At 43.5% G+C, this 19293-nt stretch overlaps 1 protein-coding gene across 1 annotated transcript in view; it reads left to right on the forward strand.

The window, feature by feature from the left end:
• Positions 1–19293, forward strand: part of mrpl23 (mitochondrial ribosomal protein L23) — a 33887-nt gene that overhangs the window by 5523 nt on the left and 9071 nt on the right. The window contains exons 3-4 of the mRNA XM_035642873.2: positions 4027–4109; positions 10508–10581. Coding sequence (XP_035498766.1) covers positions 4027–4109; positions 10508–10581 — 157 coding nt within the window. The remainder of the gene's footprint in view (positions 1–4026; positions 4110–10507; positions 10582–19293) is intronic.

Below are 19293 nucleotides of genomic sequence, written 5' to 3' on the forward strand. Positions count from 1 at the left end.
TTCCTCTCCCTTTCCTTGTAATACTGCCAACCAAACAGGCACCACAAAAAGCCAAAATGTGCATGCAGCCCAGTTTCAAGCAAACGAGCAGCCCCATTAAAAGCCTTCCAGTGGTTTGCCAAGTCAAGTTGCTAAAACAAGCAGCCTTTCCAACGAGGATTCATAGCAGCCACAAGAAGCTTGATGGTCCCTGAATCATCCACATACAAAGTAAAGTTCATCCTAAAGCAAGGGCATGACGGCACCAACAGCTGATCCTTTGGATCAGATCTTTTTATAGGGTGTGTACAGTGACTGTGGAACAGCATTCAGTTCATACAGAAGAGTACAATCACCATTATTGGTTTTATGTCTTTGATGACAAGGGTGTTTTATGTTCTTGTTTTCTTCAACTTAAGTTATAAATAGGGTTGGGTTTTTTTGCTTCTGCAAACAATAATCAGCCAAAAATCCAAATCTGCTTAGGCTACATTCACATTGCGATGTTTTTGTTTTGAAATGCATCAATGTTGCCACGTTTATGCCTGCCATTCACACTACTCCGATCACAGACTGTATATAAAAATGGAAGAAGTCACCGAGTCCTGTATTCTCTGGAATCACCAGCAGAGGACGACTCCCTGGTTACAAAAAGAAGTCCGTTTTTGTCTATGAGGAAATTACCCTTACCTCTCTGTTGATTTATAATGTCAGTGAACATTTTTCTGAGATGTTTATGGTTCAATGTCTAGTTTTAAGTCTTCTTCGATATAGAATAATGTTAAGTTATAAATTGTGGTCTCATTAGGGTAAAATAGACGATAAACCACCGCAGGGTGGATACAGTGTGATTGACAGCTGGTCTTTTCAATCGGTGCCATGGTTGCAGGTGCAGGTGGGAGCGCACTGGACAAGCTCTCAATCAGACCCACCCCCAATTCTACATCCGGTTTCAAAAAGACCAACATGGCGCCGGTCAAAATGCTAAACTCGAGGCTTCACAACAGCAGTTCACAAACCAACGAGCCACTTGTGTATAATATGTGGTTGAAGATCCTCGAGTTGGTGGCTGTATAGGGCCCTATCCTTTGTGTACAACAGAGGCACCACCCATTCAGCTGGCAGGTGTCCTTGTAGCACCAGCACATTATTGGACGAGTGGCATGCGGTGGTCTCCGAGCTTTAAGAATTTATTCACTGTCCTTATTGTCAAACACTGTCAAAGCTGCCTCTGTCCCGTCTTGCACTTTTTCCAACTGTGCCCTTTCACCTACTTCTCTCATATGCCTTTGGAGCACAGGTGTAAATGGACCGCCTTAAACTGCTGGAACTGATACTCCTCAATCTCCTTGGCTTGGTGTGCATTGGCCCACATTTGAGAATAGGACACAACCAGGATTACATAGGTCCATTGCAGAGGAGGTCTTATATTTGACAGTTGACAGGGGGATGCACGGATTATTCTGCAGATTTGACAAATCTGCTCCAGTGTCACTCACACAAACTCTCACAGCGCAGCACAACAACGGCATCAAGTTTATCCTGTTTTATTCATCCATGCCCTTATCCCTTCAGAGACCTGTTTCTTTTAGACCACTTGATATCAGATTTAGCTGTTCTATCTCCCCTGTACTCCTCCCCCTGAACAATATAACATTTTAAATTGTTTTCAGGCAACGATGCCATCATGCCTGCTATTAGACTCTGCAACAACCAACCATAATTGAAACAGTCGTCTGCGTCATCTGATGCCCTTCTAAGTTTTGTGTTTAGATTTCTTTCATCATCCTGGGCGAGGAATTTTTGAAGCATGTGTGTTTGCGTATAAATATATACCAGTTGCTGAGGAACGATTCCTTTAGCCCCGGCAGTTGCTTGAGACGGGTTTTCGTTCTTCCTGAGAGGCAGAAGTGTGAAAGGTTAGCTTGTGGAGTCAGATGGGTGTTTACACTGGGATGATGATCAGATGCTGCCTGCATCACTGTTGGAGACACCGCGCCCTTTGTCTAAGTTTAGTCTTGTTTATGTACACGCTTAACTTGACATTTTCTCCTCCGCTTTCAGCCCAAGGCTTCCTCTCAGTCTGGATTCCAGTTTGTAGCTGAGATGGGAGTCATGTATTGATGTTGGTCAGAGAGAAAACAGCTGTCTAATGTAGCCCCTGTGAATGTAGTGTTCAGTATTTATGGGTGTGTGGGTGTTTTCTACTAGAAAACTAGAAAATTGATTTAATAAATGGATAAAATGTGTAGTTTAATCAATAAAAGATTCATCTTTAGCCTTAGTATGGCATATGGTTGATCTCTGTTTTTTAACCATTACATATTTGCTTTTTCAGCCATAGCTAACACCCCCTTCATTAAGCATTTTTTTGTACATGATGAGTAACAGATATGATTGGTGCATGTACGTACATGCTACCTGTATGTTTGAAAGTTTTGTGGTGGCTGCATAATTTAAGTGGTAAAGGCAGCAGGGATTTAGAAAATGTTCTCCTCATTAATCAGGATTACTGTTCCCTTTGCTAATGATCCAGAGGAGACCTAGCAGTCCCCAAGCCACTTTCCTCTCATCTAGTTCCCCACCGATGCTTTCTAGGAAAAGCCGTCTCTCAGTGCAATCACTCTCTCTTTCTTCCCCTCTTGATCTCAAGTACCCCCGGTCACTGCGCTCTGCTTCACTGACCTCTGGCACACACCAGACGGGGGTTTTGGGGGGAGGTTGGTGCAAATGGAGCGGAAAGGCGCATCTGCATGCCACATCTTAGGAAATACATCTCTTTCCTCTTGGCTGAGTAAAGCGAGACAAATGGGCCCAAAGAAACCTTTAAAAAAGTTTGTTTACACCTTTCTTAACACAGTGATGCAGAAACCCCTCCAGTCTCGCTCCCAGTGGTCCTGGACTATTATTGGCTCCGAGCGAGGGAGAGCTCAGTGACTGCTTGGTTCTCTCTTCTCTCAAAGGCAGCATCCCGAAGTTGGTATTTGTTAGAAAAACCCTGTCATACTGAGGAGTGACCACATCACACCATCCTGCTCTCTGTAATGGTGGAATCAAATGTGGAAATACTTACTAAGTTTTGTAAACGTGAGTTTACCTCTCTTGATCAAATTGAAGTGTTTTAGGTCTACATCAGTGTCAGCTTTGCCAAAATCTAGCCTATAATAGAGGTAAGGGCAATTGTTTGTACAGCATGGAAACATATATTACATCACATCATCAGGTACAAAGAGTCTTTGTGTTCTCAGATGGGATTTTCTCATGCAAACGCTTGCTTCGCCTAATATCGGTACAAAAGCTCAAGATATTCTGCTGAAGTCCTCTGAAAAATCACGTTTCCTGTTCTGTCAAAGAAACATATGAGGTGGTAGAACATGCCATATCCGAGGCACTCATGTAAGACCACAACGTCGCTATTAAGCACTTTGTCAGACGCATTTGGGAAGTGCTTTCTACCAAGCTAATCCAATTGGTGAGATTGATTAGCAGTTAAAAGCCTTTCTTCCTCTTGGCGGAGCAATCTCTTCCAAATGCTGCCCTGTGGGCTAACTTCAGTTGGGCTTGTCCACTGGATCAGTTGGTGCCAGGCATACTTCCTGTGTAGAGTTTCACCGGGTGCGATCAATACATGCAGACAGCTAATTGGATGAACACTGACACTCACATTTTTCTCCTCTCCACTTTATGTTCCAGAGAATTAAAGCTGAATATGGGTTTATAGGGGAGTGTACTGTCTGTTACAGTAGGTAATGTAGCAGCAGAGTTTATGGGAATGCGGTGTGGAAATAGGTTTTATCATTTCTATGTCGGTGTCAGTTTCATGAATGTGGTGTTATTTCATGGCCAGTGATCCAACATGTAACCCTGCAAGTGCTGGACTGCGACCCTCCCTCACTCCATTGCCACCTCACAAACATTCAAACCACGCCTTGCTCCACAAACACAGATGCTGAATGACTTGCATAACGCCTGTTCTTCGTTTTCTCTTTCTCCCTCCATGTCTGTGTGTTTTTCTCCTCCCCATCTGTTCTGGACATGTCTGGACAGAATGACAAAGTGTGACCTAAAGGGTTACCTGGAGAAGATCTATAACGTCCCGGTGGGAACAATCCGCACTAGGATACAGTTTGGTGAGTGCCCTCACTGCTTTGCACAAGCACGTACAGAGAGCTAATGACATCTACAGAACTCTCTCCAAGAACTTTCTCTCTTGGTATAACACAAGACACGATTCAAACTATATTTAGTGTGTGTCAGGTCGGATCCCATTGTACAGCCACAAGTCAAGGACCTCTGAGCCAATATGTCATACCAGATCTGTTATATTTCACTGTGACTTATATTTCGACATGAGGCCTGACTAACATATATGTAGCCTGCAGAGACAATAGTTTAATACATAATAATATAAGTTATACATAATACATAAGTTCGAACTGTACTCCATAAAAAGAATGCCAAAGACCTTCAAAAATTTGATAAACTGCTATCTTTTTACCCAAGGACGGAGCGAGGTTGAGGGCTCATGCGTTGCTGCAAGAATACATAACATTTACTCTCTTTGTTTCTCATTTCACTCCATTTGTGTACATAGCTTGTATAACAAACATTGTGCAAACAAAGAGATACCATCCCCTCTAAAACCTTTTGGAACAGCAAGGCCAAGTCCTTTGTTGTTACTGTGCACTGAAGCCATTTGGGTCGACGATCAAAAGATGAATATGAGCCTTCACAAGTGCTCAGCTTTAGTTTGCTGGTATCTACATCTAGATGTGTTAGAAAACAATTTGCTTCAATCCACTCATTATTCTAGTGAGCAAAATATTGGATGTCACTGATGGGTGTTTCTTGTTGCCTAGGTGTTGCCTTTTAGATTGATTGGCTAAACATTAAATAGCTCTGAATGTCTACCCTGCATTCGATGTTTGAATGTTTGAACCAAATGACCAAATGTTATTTAATTATGGGAGAAAAGCAAGCCTTTTTGAAGCTGAAACATGGGAATAGTCAACACAATAATCTTGAATGTCTTGAAAAATAAAGAAAACTACTGGCGTACTAAGTAACATTACTCACTCACTTACACTAGTTTTGCACTTTTTGAACTGGTCCGCCAAGGACAATAACCGCAGTTGACGACAGAAACATTGTGAGAGCTGTGAAGAAAACCCCCAAAAACAACAGCGCCACCAACCTCCACATGTCAGGGGTCAAGGTATCACAATCCTCAGCAGAAATATAGAGAAGATGCAAACAACCCATCAGTGGTAAGAATGGAGAGGCCAGATTGGAGTTTACAAAGAAGTACAGAGATGAGCCACAAAAGTTCTGGAACAAGGTTTTATGGACTGAGGAGACCAACATTTACCTCTACCAAAGTGATGGAAAGGCCAAAGTATGGAGGAAAGGAAGGATCTGCTCACGATCCAAAACATACAAGCTCATCTGTGTAGCACGGTGGAGGTGGTCACAGGGTTTGGAACGGGCTCACTAATCCTTCTGATGTAACTCCCGATGGCAGCAGTGCAATAAAAGTAGAGGTCTGCAGAAACATTTTGTCTGACAATTTACTGCATCCAAACTAATCAGGGGGAACTTCATCATGCAGCAAAGACAATTCCCCCGAATCACACCAGAGTTGAGTGAACTGATCTACTTTTTGTCAGCTCAATAAAGTGTTGGACTTTCTTAAACTTGCCCTCTGAAACGGGGCCTTGGACTAATGGATTGATGTTGACTATTGGTTAAATATTGAATTTAAAATTTTGACTTGCTGGGCATCCTTGGCAATAAGGATACTCATCTCTCACTTTGTAGTACTCAGCCAAGACAAAGTATATTTTTATAATATTGAAACCTTGAAAGATTATAAAGAAATCTGGGGGAGTCTTTTTGAATGGGCCTAATGAAGCTTATAAAATAGATTATGATATTATTTGCTATTTTCATAAATCACCACATACATTTTCTCAAGGCAAAGTAAGGTCAAAGGTGTTAGTGAGAGAACTCTTCCCACAATGAGCAATGCCTTGGTGACAGTGGAAAGAGAAATCCCACAGATAGTAGCCACTCAATTTACTCTCCTGAGCTTTGTTCCCTTCCAGCCCGTCACAATTCGGTTGTATTGACACAGTTGTCCAAAGAACTTATTGCGAGCTCAGACTGTTTGCTTTCGCAACCTCAAAATCAATGGATAATTAATGCAAGTTAAAGGTGCGTTGCTGATGTTACCGGTTACAGCCTTAAGTGGTGTTGAGTTCTTAAAATATATTGAAATGTTGTTAAAGGGGATCTTTAGAAGAATTCAATTTTATAAGACTTGATGTGATATCTCCACATTGTAAGTAGGTGAAATAACTCAAAAACTATAAACCCTGCGGAGGTCTGGGGTGTTTAAATGATGTGTTTAAATTTCATCTTTGTTGCCAATATAGATCGTCTTTATTCCTCACATTACATTATGTGAACTGAGAATGGGCAGTGTAATGGGCAGAAAATGAAAATAAAAAAATCTACAATGCAGACATCACTTACTGAATCACAGCCATATGACAAGGGAAGCAAGTGATGGAAAAACATTACACTCACCATGACTGTACAACTATGTAAAGACTCAGTCCATCCAAATTGTTGAGAAAGAGGGTGTGGTGTTAGAGCAGTGGTGAAAACACTTGATTCATGGTGTGTACACCAAGCCACAAACATTCATCCAAAATTAAAATCCAAAGTTGTTCTGTAGCTTTGGGCAATAATGTGACCAAATGGCACACATTTGCTGTAGTCATCGTTGAAGACAATACATAGACTTTTTCCCAGATACTCAATATAACCCTGACCACGATGAGCCTAACTTAAACCTTAAGATAACTTAATCACGGACCCAGAAATCAGCTGTTTCTCAATGGGGATATGACTTTTGACAAGCTGCCTCCAATTAACTAGTCCTTAGTCTGAAATATGGAGACACACACACAAAGGTATAATGAATTGATATTATATTGTATTCCAGTCACAAAGTAGCAGAAAATGGCATCAAAACATCCACCAGAACTTCTGTAACTACTATTTATTAATGTGCGGCCATTGTTTCACAAAAAATATTGCTAAATACGATTGAATTGCCATTATTATTGTCATTGACAAATCTGAATTTATCTTTTAACCTTTATTTGTCTTATAAAGTCTAGTGTACTCTGAGAGGCTTTTGATCATTGTTTAAAAAACATGTTATTAATAATTATCATATCTTGGCTTTTGTTCCACTATTATCGTTAAGGTTATCTCCATCCAAATAGGCTTTCAACAGTTGTCAGTATAATTTTGCTTTTCGTGTATAGAATTCCCAGAACGCTGTTTTTTTTTGTTTTTGGAAGCATAAAGTCAGATTGATTCTGTTTTGGAGACTGTCAGCAGCGGTTCGCAGCAATTAGCAATTTCAGCTTGCGATATAGACGGCCTTCCCATTGACATGCAGCAGCGGGAGTGCTTTCCACCGGCTAGTTGCGGTAGTGGTTGGCGTGCCCGGCTCTCTTTTCCCCCCAAACACACACAGCTGCTTATCTGACAATCTGCTGCTGCAGCACTCCAGCCTCCAGCTGTCCCAGGACACCCCACACTCCCTCCACACAAACACATACTATGCATTTACAAACTTGCAACTTCAGGGCCACTTTTACATCCATCCAAACCCCCAAATCCCCCATCCTGCCCACTCGTTAAGGATGACCACAGAGCCGAGAACAGTGTTATATCATTGACTTAATAATCCTCTCAGCTTTTTATGTGGGAGGAAACGATTCGAGTTTGCAATGCACTGATTTGAGGGCTCTCTACAAGTCTAGGAATTTGCAAGGTCATGGAAGAGCAGAAGAAGAGGACACAGGGGTTGCTTGAAGTTTGAGAGACACTGAGGGATGGGCTGGGAAGACGAGGCACGAGCCCCCTCCATGCTGTGCCTGAAGGAGCCACGAGGAGCCCCCTCTACCTCTGGAGGAGAGACTGGGAAGGAGACGTGGAGGGAGGAGGAGAACGGCGCCTATCTTTGCCTAGCTTACACTGTGAAGGACCCATTAAGGCTGTTTATTAGGGTTGTGTCATTAAAAGCAAGGGGAAAAGGAAAGCCCCTCGGGAGAGTGGGTGTAAGTAAAGCAGTGAGTGTTTGGGGCCAGAGGGGGGATGGAGAAGAAAGGGCGGCTCAGGGCCCCTGGTGATCCCCAGCTGCGTCAGAGAAGGTATCCCTGTCTGCGTCAGGAGTTCCACTCCATTGGCAACATAAAGACAGGAACAGGCAGAAAGGAGCGAGGGGTGCAAACGACCCTTTTTTCCCCTCCATGGGCGGCAGGGGTATTTTGGAAGGTGTTGCCATGGTTACCCCTCCAGCCTGGGATTTGTAACGTGATAGCTGGCTGCCAAACCGCAATCTCAAAGTGGGAGAAATTGTGCTTGCGTTAGCGACTGTTTTATGAAAGGTCTGTCTGTGTGTCTGTATGTGTTAGGAATTAGGAAAGGGCTACACGGAGTAAGAGAAACACACATTATACCTTTTCAAGGTGCGTGTGTGTGTTTGTTTATGAGGGGGACAGGTCAGGGTCATACTGTGCTGTTTCAAAGGTTGTAGCATTTCCCTGTGAATTTCCTCTTTCTCGCACGCACGCACACACACACAAACACACACACACACACATAAACACACTCACACACACTCACACTCTTATCTTGTATCAGTTGTGATCACGGATAAATGCCTCCTCCTGACCTAAACATAACTTTGAACCTGAACCGAACCCTTAAACCAGTCTTAACCCTCAAAAAGCCCTTTCAAAATGGGAGAACTGACCAAAATGTCCACACGACAATGGTTTCAAACCAGAATTTGTCCACACAACCATTGCAAGACGTACACACACAGACACAGGCGTACACAATTCGTTACCTCTGTCTCCCACCCACACAGGGGCCTCCAGTTAGCCACAGGGGTGTGGGGGGCGGGGGGCTTACAACCCTGCTCAGGGCTTTCCCTGAGCAGTGGGCTGCCTGGCTAGTGATTACTAGCTACATGTACCTCACACTCACATGCACACACACACGCACACGCATACGCACACGCACAATACACACAAATGACTCATTACAGTGGAATGTTTCCCTTGTTTTTCATGTCATAAACCGTTCCCATGGCAATGGCAGTTACTCAGAGGGCCTGTTGACTTGACCACCGGGGTCTCATTGAGATTAGAGTTCGAACTGTTTGATGCTCTGGTCTTTATCCATCATTGATAACTGGAGATTTTTCCTCATAACATAAAGATTTAGATGCATGTGTGAAGTTCCTGTTAGTAGAGTTTTGGGTTTGTTTGAAACCAAGCTCTTGACCTAAAACACACACACACACACACACACACACACACACACACACACACACACACACACACACACACACACACACACACACACACACACACACACACACACACACACACACACACACACACACACACACACACACACACACACACACACACCTCCCTCCGCATCTCCCTGAGTCCCCTCTCTTCCTGACATGGAGAGGTCTTCCAGGAGAGAGGATGATGTCGTCATTATCTCCAGTCGGAAAAAAGGTTAACCTGCCTTCCATAGTCAACAAGATCAGGCTCTGCTTCACCACGCACAAAAATATATTTTCTTCAGATAGGATAGAACAAATGTGTTAATTGCTTTGCAGGTAAATAGATGTCAGGATTGTGCTTTAGTAATTTAGCTAATTTCCACAATGTGGCTACAAATTAAGTTTACAAATCCCTTCTAAACTAGTAATCTGACAATTTTTATCTCAACTAATTTCCTTTTAATTTGGTAAATAACACAAGACATTTGGAGATTTAGAAAATAATAACAATTCCAGAGCCTTTGGTGATGTCCTCAAATGTCTTGATTTGTTCATCAGAATTCTAAATAAAATATATAGTGACTTTATATCATCTATACTTTATAATTTACTTAATAAGTATCTCTACTTCTAGATGCTTTAGTTTAAAGTAATGTTGAAATCTGGAACCATCAAATGATTGACATTTAGATTATAAAAATGATTTAATCTTCTGCTAATCAACTGATTGGGTCCTCCACTAATTATTGCAGTTCCAACAATGATACATTATAGAATTTCATAGCAAAAATCTAAATCAAATCTATATGTCTGCATTGTCTCATCCAGGGAATTAAAAAACTTTCAGTTTGAGGTTCTTCATTACATTGATTCAAAGTTGTGCGGGCGTGCTCGATCATTGCATGCCAAGACCCAAAATAACTTTTTAAAGGGCAAGCTACCTCAGTAGAAACAGCAAGACCAGCTGACACATTTCCTCCTCTTTTGGGGTATGACGTCATGGTGCACAACCCTATTCCTACCGTATCCTTAAATGTCATCATCACCATCATCATCATCATCATCATCACCACCTCACCTCACTGTCCCACTGGCTGCTCAATTCCTGTTTGCCAACAAATGCAATGCTTTTGTTTTTCTCAGGCTCCAACAAGAAGAGGAATCATCTGAACCAGAGGGTTAAGCAGCCCGACTTTAAAGTAGCCTACGTTCAGCTGGTGAGAAGACACACACACACACACACACACACACACACACACACACACACACACACACACACACACACACACACACACACACACACACACACACACAACGCTGTATAGACACACTAAACACACAGCTCCCCTGTGGTTCACACACTCTGGCTGTCCTCTCGAGGAAGCAGCAGTCTGGGTCGTTCTAAGGGCCGAGGGTGAAAGATCGTCTTTGGTTACACGCCAGACTTATTACATGAAAAATTGAGATATGGTTATCATCTGGTATAGCGCTCCTTTCTGTGCACGTGTGGCATGCCATAGATGGAATGTGAGCAACTTCGTGTATGTGCACTCTTGTGCGTGTGTGTGAGTTTGAAGAGTCTGATGGTGGACTGAGGTAAGTTTTGGGTCGGGAAGGCCCGCTCCCTGCATTTCTTGCCAATGATTGAAGTCTGTTGGTCTTCTAACCCAAACAAAGCGGTTTTAATGCACCTTTGATGCACACGTGAAAAGCATGGGGCCTTTGTTTTGTGCTTGCCGTTTTGATCTTGCCCAGATAAATCAACAGTGGTGTAGATGGTTGTTTACGCTGTGCCCCACCAACCCAACCCAACCCCACCGCTGACGGGGAGCCATCAATCTTGAAACCGATGAATAATGAAAATTGTCTAAACACGACAATTTGAAAGAGGATACATAATTGAAGCGACCATGAATCTTTTAAAGGGGAGACTTCCTCTTGTCTGACACCAAGGAAGTGGCCTGTGATTTTGTGTGCGTCTCTTTAATTCCCCACCGAGTCAGTAGTGACTCTTCTGTCTCACCAGATGTACACGACGATGATAGGTGTGAGGATGCAGAACAACACACACATCTGTGACATGTGTGCATCATTCATGCATGCTGAGCCCTAGAGGACTGTCTGCGTCATTCGCTCTATAGTCGCAATCACGTCGCGGTTTTCTAAAGTCATGCTCATTTGTTGGTGAGCAGCAGGCAGAAATGCTGTGATGCAGTCTCTTTGTGCTTAAAATTACTTGATGTAAAACCGAATATCCGGCCTATTTCTATGGCAGGTTTTTGGAAAAACATGCTCTCTCTCAACTCCCTTTCCTACCTCTCTCTCTCTCTCTCTCTCTTGTGTACGCACACACACACACACACGCACACACACACACACACACACAGACACACACACACACACACACACACACACACACAGAGCCCCAGAAAAACCCTCCTTTCTTTTTCAGCGGTGGGTAGAAAACAAGATTGTTCCTAATTGACTCCACATGTGGGAGAGTGTTCTGTGGGTCGATGCTCACACCGCGGTCCCCCCATTCTACCCTCATCCTTTCCTCTCCCCCCTCTCTCCCACCCTCTACCTCCATCAGCTAATATTGCAGCAGTAATATGTTTGCTCTCTCTCTCATTCCTTACTCTCGGTTTGTGGTTGAGGGGAGGCCTCCGTTAGCGGGGTTCCGTGACGGCCATTTTCCTCAGGCTTGGGGGGGGACCCCAGTATTGAGGGGGCTGGAGAGAAAGCGTCTGCATGTGTGAAATGTGCACTGTGTGTGGGAAAGTGTGTGTGTCTGCGTGAGGGGCTGCGAGGGGTGAGCTGCGGAGGTGACTAAGGGCATGATGGAGTCATGCCAGAGCAGGGAGGTCTAGAGACGGGGCAAAGCGATCAGGGGTAGGGGGAAGAGACTGTGTGTGTTTATGTGTGTGTGAGACGGGGTGGTGGTGGGGTGACAAAAACAACAGTGCAAAATGAAAACTCTTGGGTCTATCAGACCGGCTTTTAGGTCTGGCTGCACTTCAATGTGTGTGTTTAGAGTCCGACTGCTTTCATGCACCGCTAGGACTAGCTCAGGGCTCACTACAGCTTCTACGCTCGGGGGTAACACTTGTATCCGACTTTTGCAGTCAAGTCATACTATTCCATCCATCTGATTCTGTAAAGGGCTGATCTTGATAAAATCCGATCGCGGCACTGCATTTTTTTCCCCCGGTAGACATTACTTCATATACAGTAGGTGTAGTTGGGTTTCTTGTCTCGTTAACTGTACCTTTTGTCTAGAAACATTTTCCTCCGGTTTTTAAAAGAAAATCCCTTGTAGTGAATTAATAAGTCACATCAACTTAACTTCCTGGAAAACCTGTAGCCTTTTTTTGTGCATCAAATCCTCTTTCAAAGTTGACTAGGATCAAAATCAGGATATGTCTGGTAGCCGAAGAAGGCTTTATAGTCAGGCATGTTCATAATGCATGTCAGACCCTGTGGTTTACCCTTATTAAATTCTCTTGGCCCTTCTCACCGCTGAAGTTCACCATGACACCGTTTCCAGTTAAACATTGCTTTCAATGAAAAACTTTGTGAACTCAACCAATGCCTTTCATGGAGGAAAGAGAGCAGTCCCCTTCTGAAATTATAGTCATTTTTAAATGTTTTCAGTTCATCATTTCATTGTTCAGCAACATTATCGGCAGTCAAACATTTCCGATAAAGTACTCGCTGCCTGGCATGTGAATGAAAAGGCTGTGGTGAGGTGGAGTTATTTTTTCCTTCTTTGGAGTAGCAGTTAGTTTGCAAACGAACATCGCTGGCCGGTGCCAGCTGTAGCACCTCAGCAGACTGAGTGCTCCGACTGCATGTTGAAATCTCCTGAAGGGACACTGTGAATATATGAATGGGATGTCTGACCCGTCTCAGGATTTCTGAATGACCCAGCTCGGTGCCTTATTTGTGCAGCAAATGCATTCTGTACACGTAACAGTGTCCAAACAAAGTTTTCAGCTGATCTTGTCAACGTGCTGTACGTCAACATTGTTTAAGGGATTTCGAAAAATGTAATTTGCAGTCCTGCGGTTGTTTTTTTCCATTGTGTTAAAGGGGAACCGTTTTGGAGAAGAAAAAAAACACAAGTGGAACATTGCATTATAAAATTGCATTAGGAACATATTCCTAACTTGATTTTCTAACTGAACAGTAGAGGCTATTATGAAGAAGTGAAGGTTCTCCATCATGTTATTGTGTAGCCATGATGATCTCTTTGTGTAACAGAGGGAATCTCAAACATTTGTTTTCAGAGGAGGTCAGCAGGGAGCAGCAGCACTTTGTCGGGCACCGCGTGGCACGTCCAGGCACCTGTGGGTCGCCTCCAACCATTTAGCGTAAAAATTCACATGAGTTAACTTTTGTCTAACAGTCGACATACGCCTAATAAAATCACACAGTCTTGGCTTGCACGGAGTCTTTAAGTATCGTTGCAAGTTCGTCTATTTGAGGGGTGTGGCCGTACGCATACCACACAAGCTCCATTCAAGAGTTTGTAGACAAAAGCTCACAACATTACAATCGCTGCAGAGCCTGCGTAAGGGTGAAAGCAGTGAAAGTGGATGACGAGTGAAAGGTTTGCAGCAGACGGGAGAGCAAAGCGCGCAGATGGTCCAAGTTGTTATCACGATGCTGACCTTTTAGTTGTCAAGATGTGAACAAGCTAGTTTTGTTTACACATAAACCAGGGATGTCATTGTTTTGATAGTAGTCATGCCTTTTCTCCACATCCGAGGACAGGCTAGACCCATGTCTAAAGATAATTTTAGGATAAGTCAAAAAAATTAATTTCCATGACATTAAAACACAGCACAAGTTCAGTGTGGTCATATATATTTTTTTAATACATTTTTTAAGAGGTTGTGTTTATTTTAAGGGTTACAAACTCAAACCCTTTAAACCCTTAGTTTTTTTTGTTCTTCTGTTCTTGTGGGGACATTTGCACATATTAAAGGCAGATCCCTTTCACACACACAAACGACCCTCAGTCTATACTATTTATGTGCCTGGCGGCCGAGTTTACATAAAAGTAGTAAAAAAGGCGTCAAGGTTTCTCTCCGGGGCCCAGGTCACTGGCAGCGGCATTGCAGCAAACCAGATGCACCAGTCAGATTGCCCCAAAGCGATGTCGCGACCCAAAGGCCACAGAACAAAACAAGATATGGGGCTGGACCAACAGTTGTAGAATAAGTGGTAGCTTCATTCAAATTGCTCATTTCCTGTGTTTCTTTCTGTCGCTTTCTCCGCCCTGGCTCGATCCGCGGGGAAGACATAACTTGAAGAACAGCGAGAGAGAGAGAGAGAGAGAGAGACAAACAAACAGAGGGGGAGACTTAATGGTAAACATGGAGACATGGAAGTGACACAGCTGAAAAGTGGGGAGAGAAAGAAACAGCTGTATAGAGAGTGGTTATGAGAGGGGGGAAGCTGTGGCCAAGTGTGACTCTACTCTCCATTTGACTGACACTAGATGGCAACGTTTTGCTGCTCAGCTTCTCTCACTGGCCTCCGTTCGTCTGCTATCAGTTCTTGACTCTTCGTTGCTTAACAATAGGCTCTCTGGGGTTGTCTATGTCTGCCTGTGTGATTCTGGCTGGGGGTGGTGGCGGAGACGGGTACAGGATGGAGGGGGGGTTACTCCGGCTGCAAACCCCCGTGACCCCCTACCTCTTCCTCTTGTTCCCCGCTCTGAGCGAAGCCCCGGCTCTGTGGAGCTGGAGGTGCTGAATCAGGCAGTCAGGATGAGGGGGGAAATCTTGCTTATCTGCGTGGAATTTTATTATTTTCAACTATTTGGATCATGATGGCTCCTGTTCTCCCTTCCCTCCCTCTTCCTCCGTTTCACCTTGTCACGCAAACACAGGCCTTCCTCTCACAGCCTCGTCTGTCTGTGTGTCTCTGTCTGTCTGCCACTCTGCTTCCTTCCCTTCCCTGCACTGCCTCACCCTTGCTTATCACACCAATTAACATTTTTAACTTCTGCCACTTTTCCCCCAGTGCTCTCTTCCCCTCGGTTTGTCTCATTTTTCTCTCGTTCACACAGGACTGGGTGACTCATCAAAAGAAAATTGCCATTTGAAGTCATACCACTCATTTTTACATGTTACCCCCTGTATGCTAAAGCTCATTTTCAGTCCCATGGAATACAGTTACTTACTATAGGCTTCTTGTAATGAAAACTTCACATCATTCAAAGTAAAGCATCAATCAGAATAAACTTGAAACCACCCATGTTTTTTGTGAGTAAACTTAGTTAAAAATAAAAGACAACATGTCAATGACTTGTTCATTTTAACAACCTACTCTGGACGTCAGCAAAGAACTCAGACACAAGACCATGAATTTGCATTTTCTTTCCTGCGTTTCCTGATGCATTTTAGTAAAATATATCTTGACCTCCTATCAGAAGCTTTAAGGAGGAAAAATATAAGAAAATGTCCAGTCCTTCCATTTGTAGAACAAAAAAAATGTACAAAAGGCTCACATATCACAATAATGGACAAAATGACGATACTATCAAGGCCAAGCAACTATTCCAGAAAATCTCGCTATTGAGTTACTATGTGGTAAGTCACTATGTTCACTGAGCCCTCTGGCACAGCAAACAAATGATTTTTCTAAGAATTTACAGCCCCCCAAAACAAGCAATGTCCGAAATCAAGATTCACTTTATGTCCTGGGACATGCAGCCCCGACTTTTACTTTAATGTATCCGTCAGCATCCCACAAGTATAAATCTTCAAAACAAAGGAAACAGGCTGATGCAGTAATTATTGTGCATAGTACATATGTGTGCGCATACATTCAAGTATGCTGGTGGTGAGCCTAATAAAAGGAGAAGCTTTTGCAGGCGATCAAGCCATATGCTGAACATCATCCCCCCATCTCCCTATGTGTCTCTTGATTTGGAAAATTCACTCCTAAGTAAAATCCTTTGTGTGTGTGTGTGTGTGTGTGTGTGTGTGTGTGTGTGTGTGTGTGTGTGTGTGTGTGTGTGTGTGTGTGTGTGTGTGTGTGTGTGTGTGTGTGTGTGTGTGTGTGTGTGTGTGTGTGTGTGTGTGTGTGTGTGTGTGTGTGTGTGTGGCTGGCTGTGGCTGTGGCTGAGATTGGTAGGTTTCATAAGAGCACGGTGGAGAGAGAGAGAGAGAGAGAGAGAGAACATGAATTATTGAGAACAGAGGAGGGTCTTAACCATCCGTTTTGGATTCTCACACGCAAACCTTTTTTTTTGAATGGCTTCGGTCGAGTCCCTGTGTTTTTCTTTGCTTACATGTACGACTGTTTTACACCCATTTTGCTCCAGATGATTAAATGGCCTTGGAGGTTTTTTACAGTGGCTGATTCTTATCAAGAAAAACAAAAGAGAGACAAGTGGGACAAATGTCTCTGTCTAAGCTGTTTAGACGTCCAGTTTAACATGATAAATAACCTCACTTCAGCCGTATGACCACACAGTTAGCTCTGGAGCTTCAGGACTCATGTTCTTTCTTTCTCTCCCTCTCTACATCTCATTCTCTTTCCATTTTTGGCATTTTTGACTGATCCTTACTTTATCTCTCTCTGCGGCGTTTCTCTCCTCACCCTTATTTCCTCCCACTTTTCCTCCAGGTCCCCCCCTATTTAGATAGCCATGGCAACACACATACACACACGCACACGCACACCAACAGGCCCACACACACATGCACGAGCGTGCATGCTCGTAACCTCTCTTGATTACCCCTGACCTCCTGACCTGTAATGACACAGCTGCCACTTTGATCAGCCAATCAGCATGCGGTGCCACCCAGGTTCTCAACGGGGCTGCCACCGGCCTGATAAAGCCCTGCTGATGCATTTCCTGTTTTGCTATGCTTCTTCGTATTTTATTTTCTCGACCAGCTGGTCCCCACATTCCTCGGTGTTGGGGAGGGGGGCAGGGGCATTGCCTGGATGTTTATGTTGCATGTAAGGGTGAGTGTGTGTGAGTGTTTTTTTGTGCAAGGGTCTTCTATGTGTATGTGTTCGGTAGCCTAGATAGTGGGGTTGGGCTGAAAGGGGGCGGGGTAGGTGGAGGGGATGCTTGAAATTGGGGGGAGGGTATGTGAGGGTTGTTTACATGCGTTGGTGAGAGAGAAATGGGGTACATCATGGGGGTTGGGGGGGTGACTGACATAGATGGAGGGGATAATGATAGTGAACAGCTGTGTGTGTGTGTGTGTGTGTGTGTGTGTGTGTGTGTGTGTGTGTGTGTGTGTGTGTGTGTGTGTGTGTGTGTGTGTGTGTGTGTGTGTGTGTGTGTGTGTGTGTGTGTGTGTGTGTGTGTGTGTGTGTGTGTGTGTGTGTGTGTGTGTGTGTGTGTGTGTGTGTGTGTGTGCGTGTGTGTGCGCGTGTGCGTGTGCGCGTGCGTACATAGTGAGTGAGAGAGAGAGAGAGAGAGAGAGAGATATCGTGGGTGGATGGTTGACACGGGCAAGGTTAGGTTTGATTTGGCGTCAAGGTACAGGAGGTGGGGGCAGTGTTGACGTCAGTTGCTGTGATGTTGTTGTGACCAGATGGACGTTAACGTCTTTGGCTCGGTGTGTATTTAGATGGTGATGATCTTTTTCTGAGAGCTCTGTTACTAGGGTCCAATGTCTCGAGCAGGCTGGGAGAAGACATGCCCAGACAGGAAAACTATCATGTGTACACGCACACGCACTCTCTCACACACACTCCCACACACACATACACGCGTGCGCACACACACACCCCCTCCGTTTGTCTCTGGGCAGAAATATGGGTGCATGTATCACTAGTATGTCTGAGGTTCCCTGCGACGGGCCTTTAAGTATTTTCAGTAACACCAGAGTCGCTGCTCGCCCCCACCTGCCTGACTCCTGCTCTTTGTCCCACAAAGCACATGCACATACTGTAGGACTGAGGATGACTTTGTGCCCCATAATTAGATAATGTATCTTAATTCATTTCAAATGTTTTTTTAAGTATAGCTGCATTATTAAAAGGATAATTTCTTATATTATTTTAAAACTTTTTAGCGCATACTAAATACCAATCCATTGCACTACTGTAATACTATTATATATATATATAAGAAAAAAAATATAAGAACAATATTTCTCAAAATTTGAAATGATGCCTCACTATGTGCAAATGATCAGGATGATGTAAAAGCTGTCTGTGACTACACATCACTTCCCAGCTAAAAGTGGACGCAAGTTCATGCAGCATCATTCAACATTTGCTTTTTATAATCATGTTACTTTATACTGTAAAAAAAAGATTATACGTTTTATAATAATAAAGAATACTATCTCAAGTGATGGCCCTTTAACTTCTGTGAAGGCCATTCAGTGTGTTTACATTCGGTAATTTCCTCTTTATTTAGTAGTTTTTCAGCTTAAGCTCGGGGGATTCAAAGAAAAAACAAAGCATGCATGTAATCCATTGCAGTTTTGTTGCAGTGATAACAGCGTTTACTGTACATGTCAGAGCTGTGTTTATAAGTTACCATTAATGCAAACAGTCAAGTTTACTTGTATAGTACATTTCATACAACAGACTTAGACTCAATGTGCTTCAAGGTAAAAAGCAAATAAAAACAGGCATAAATCCTACATTAACATCTCACTTGCCAGTATACGAAATTATAAACAGCCATGCAAGTATAAAAGTTGGTCATTAATTTTCCCATTTACACATACAAAATCCATTGATGCAAAACACAACACTGTTTGCAAACATTGTTGAAAATAAATGTCGGCCTCCGTCATGTGTGAACCATGGATCACGATTGTGACGGTCATTAATATGAATGACACGGGAGAAGCGCACAAACATTACACTGCTGCAAGCCAAAGCTTACCAAGTTATGTAGCTGTTGCTGGGCTGTGGAAGAGTTGTCACTGTAATTG

This window comes from Scophthalmus maximus, chromosome 7 (genome assembly GCF_022379125.1).
Source record: "Scophthalmus maximus strain ysfricsl-2021 chromosome 7, ASM2237912v1, whole genome shotgun sequence".
In the NCBI taxonomy this organism is placed as follows: Eukaryota; Metazoa; Chordata; class Actinopteri; order Pleuronectiformes; family Scophthalmidae; genus Scophthalmus; species Scophthalmus maximus.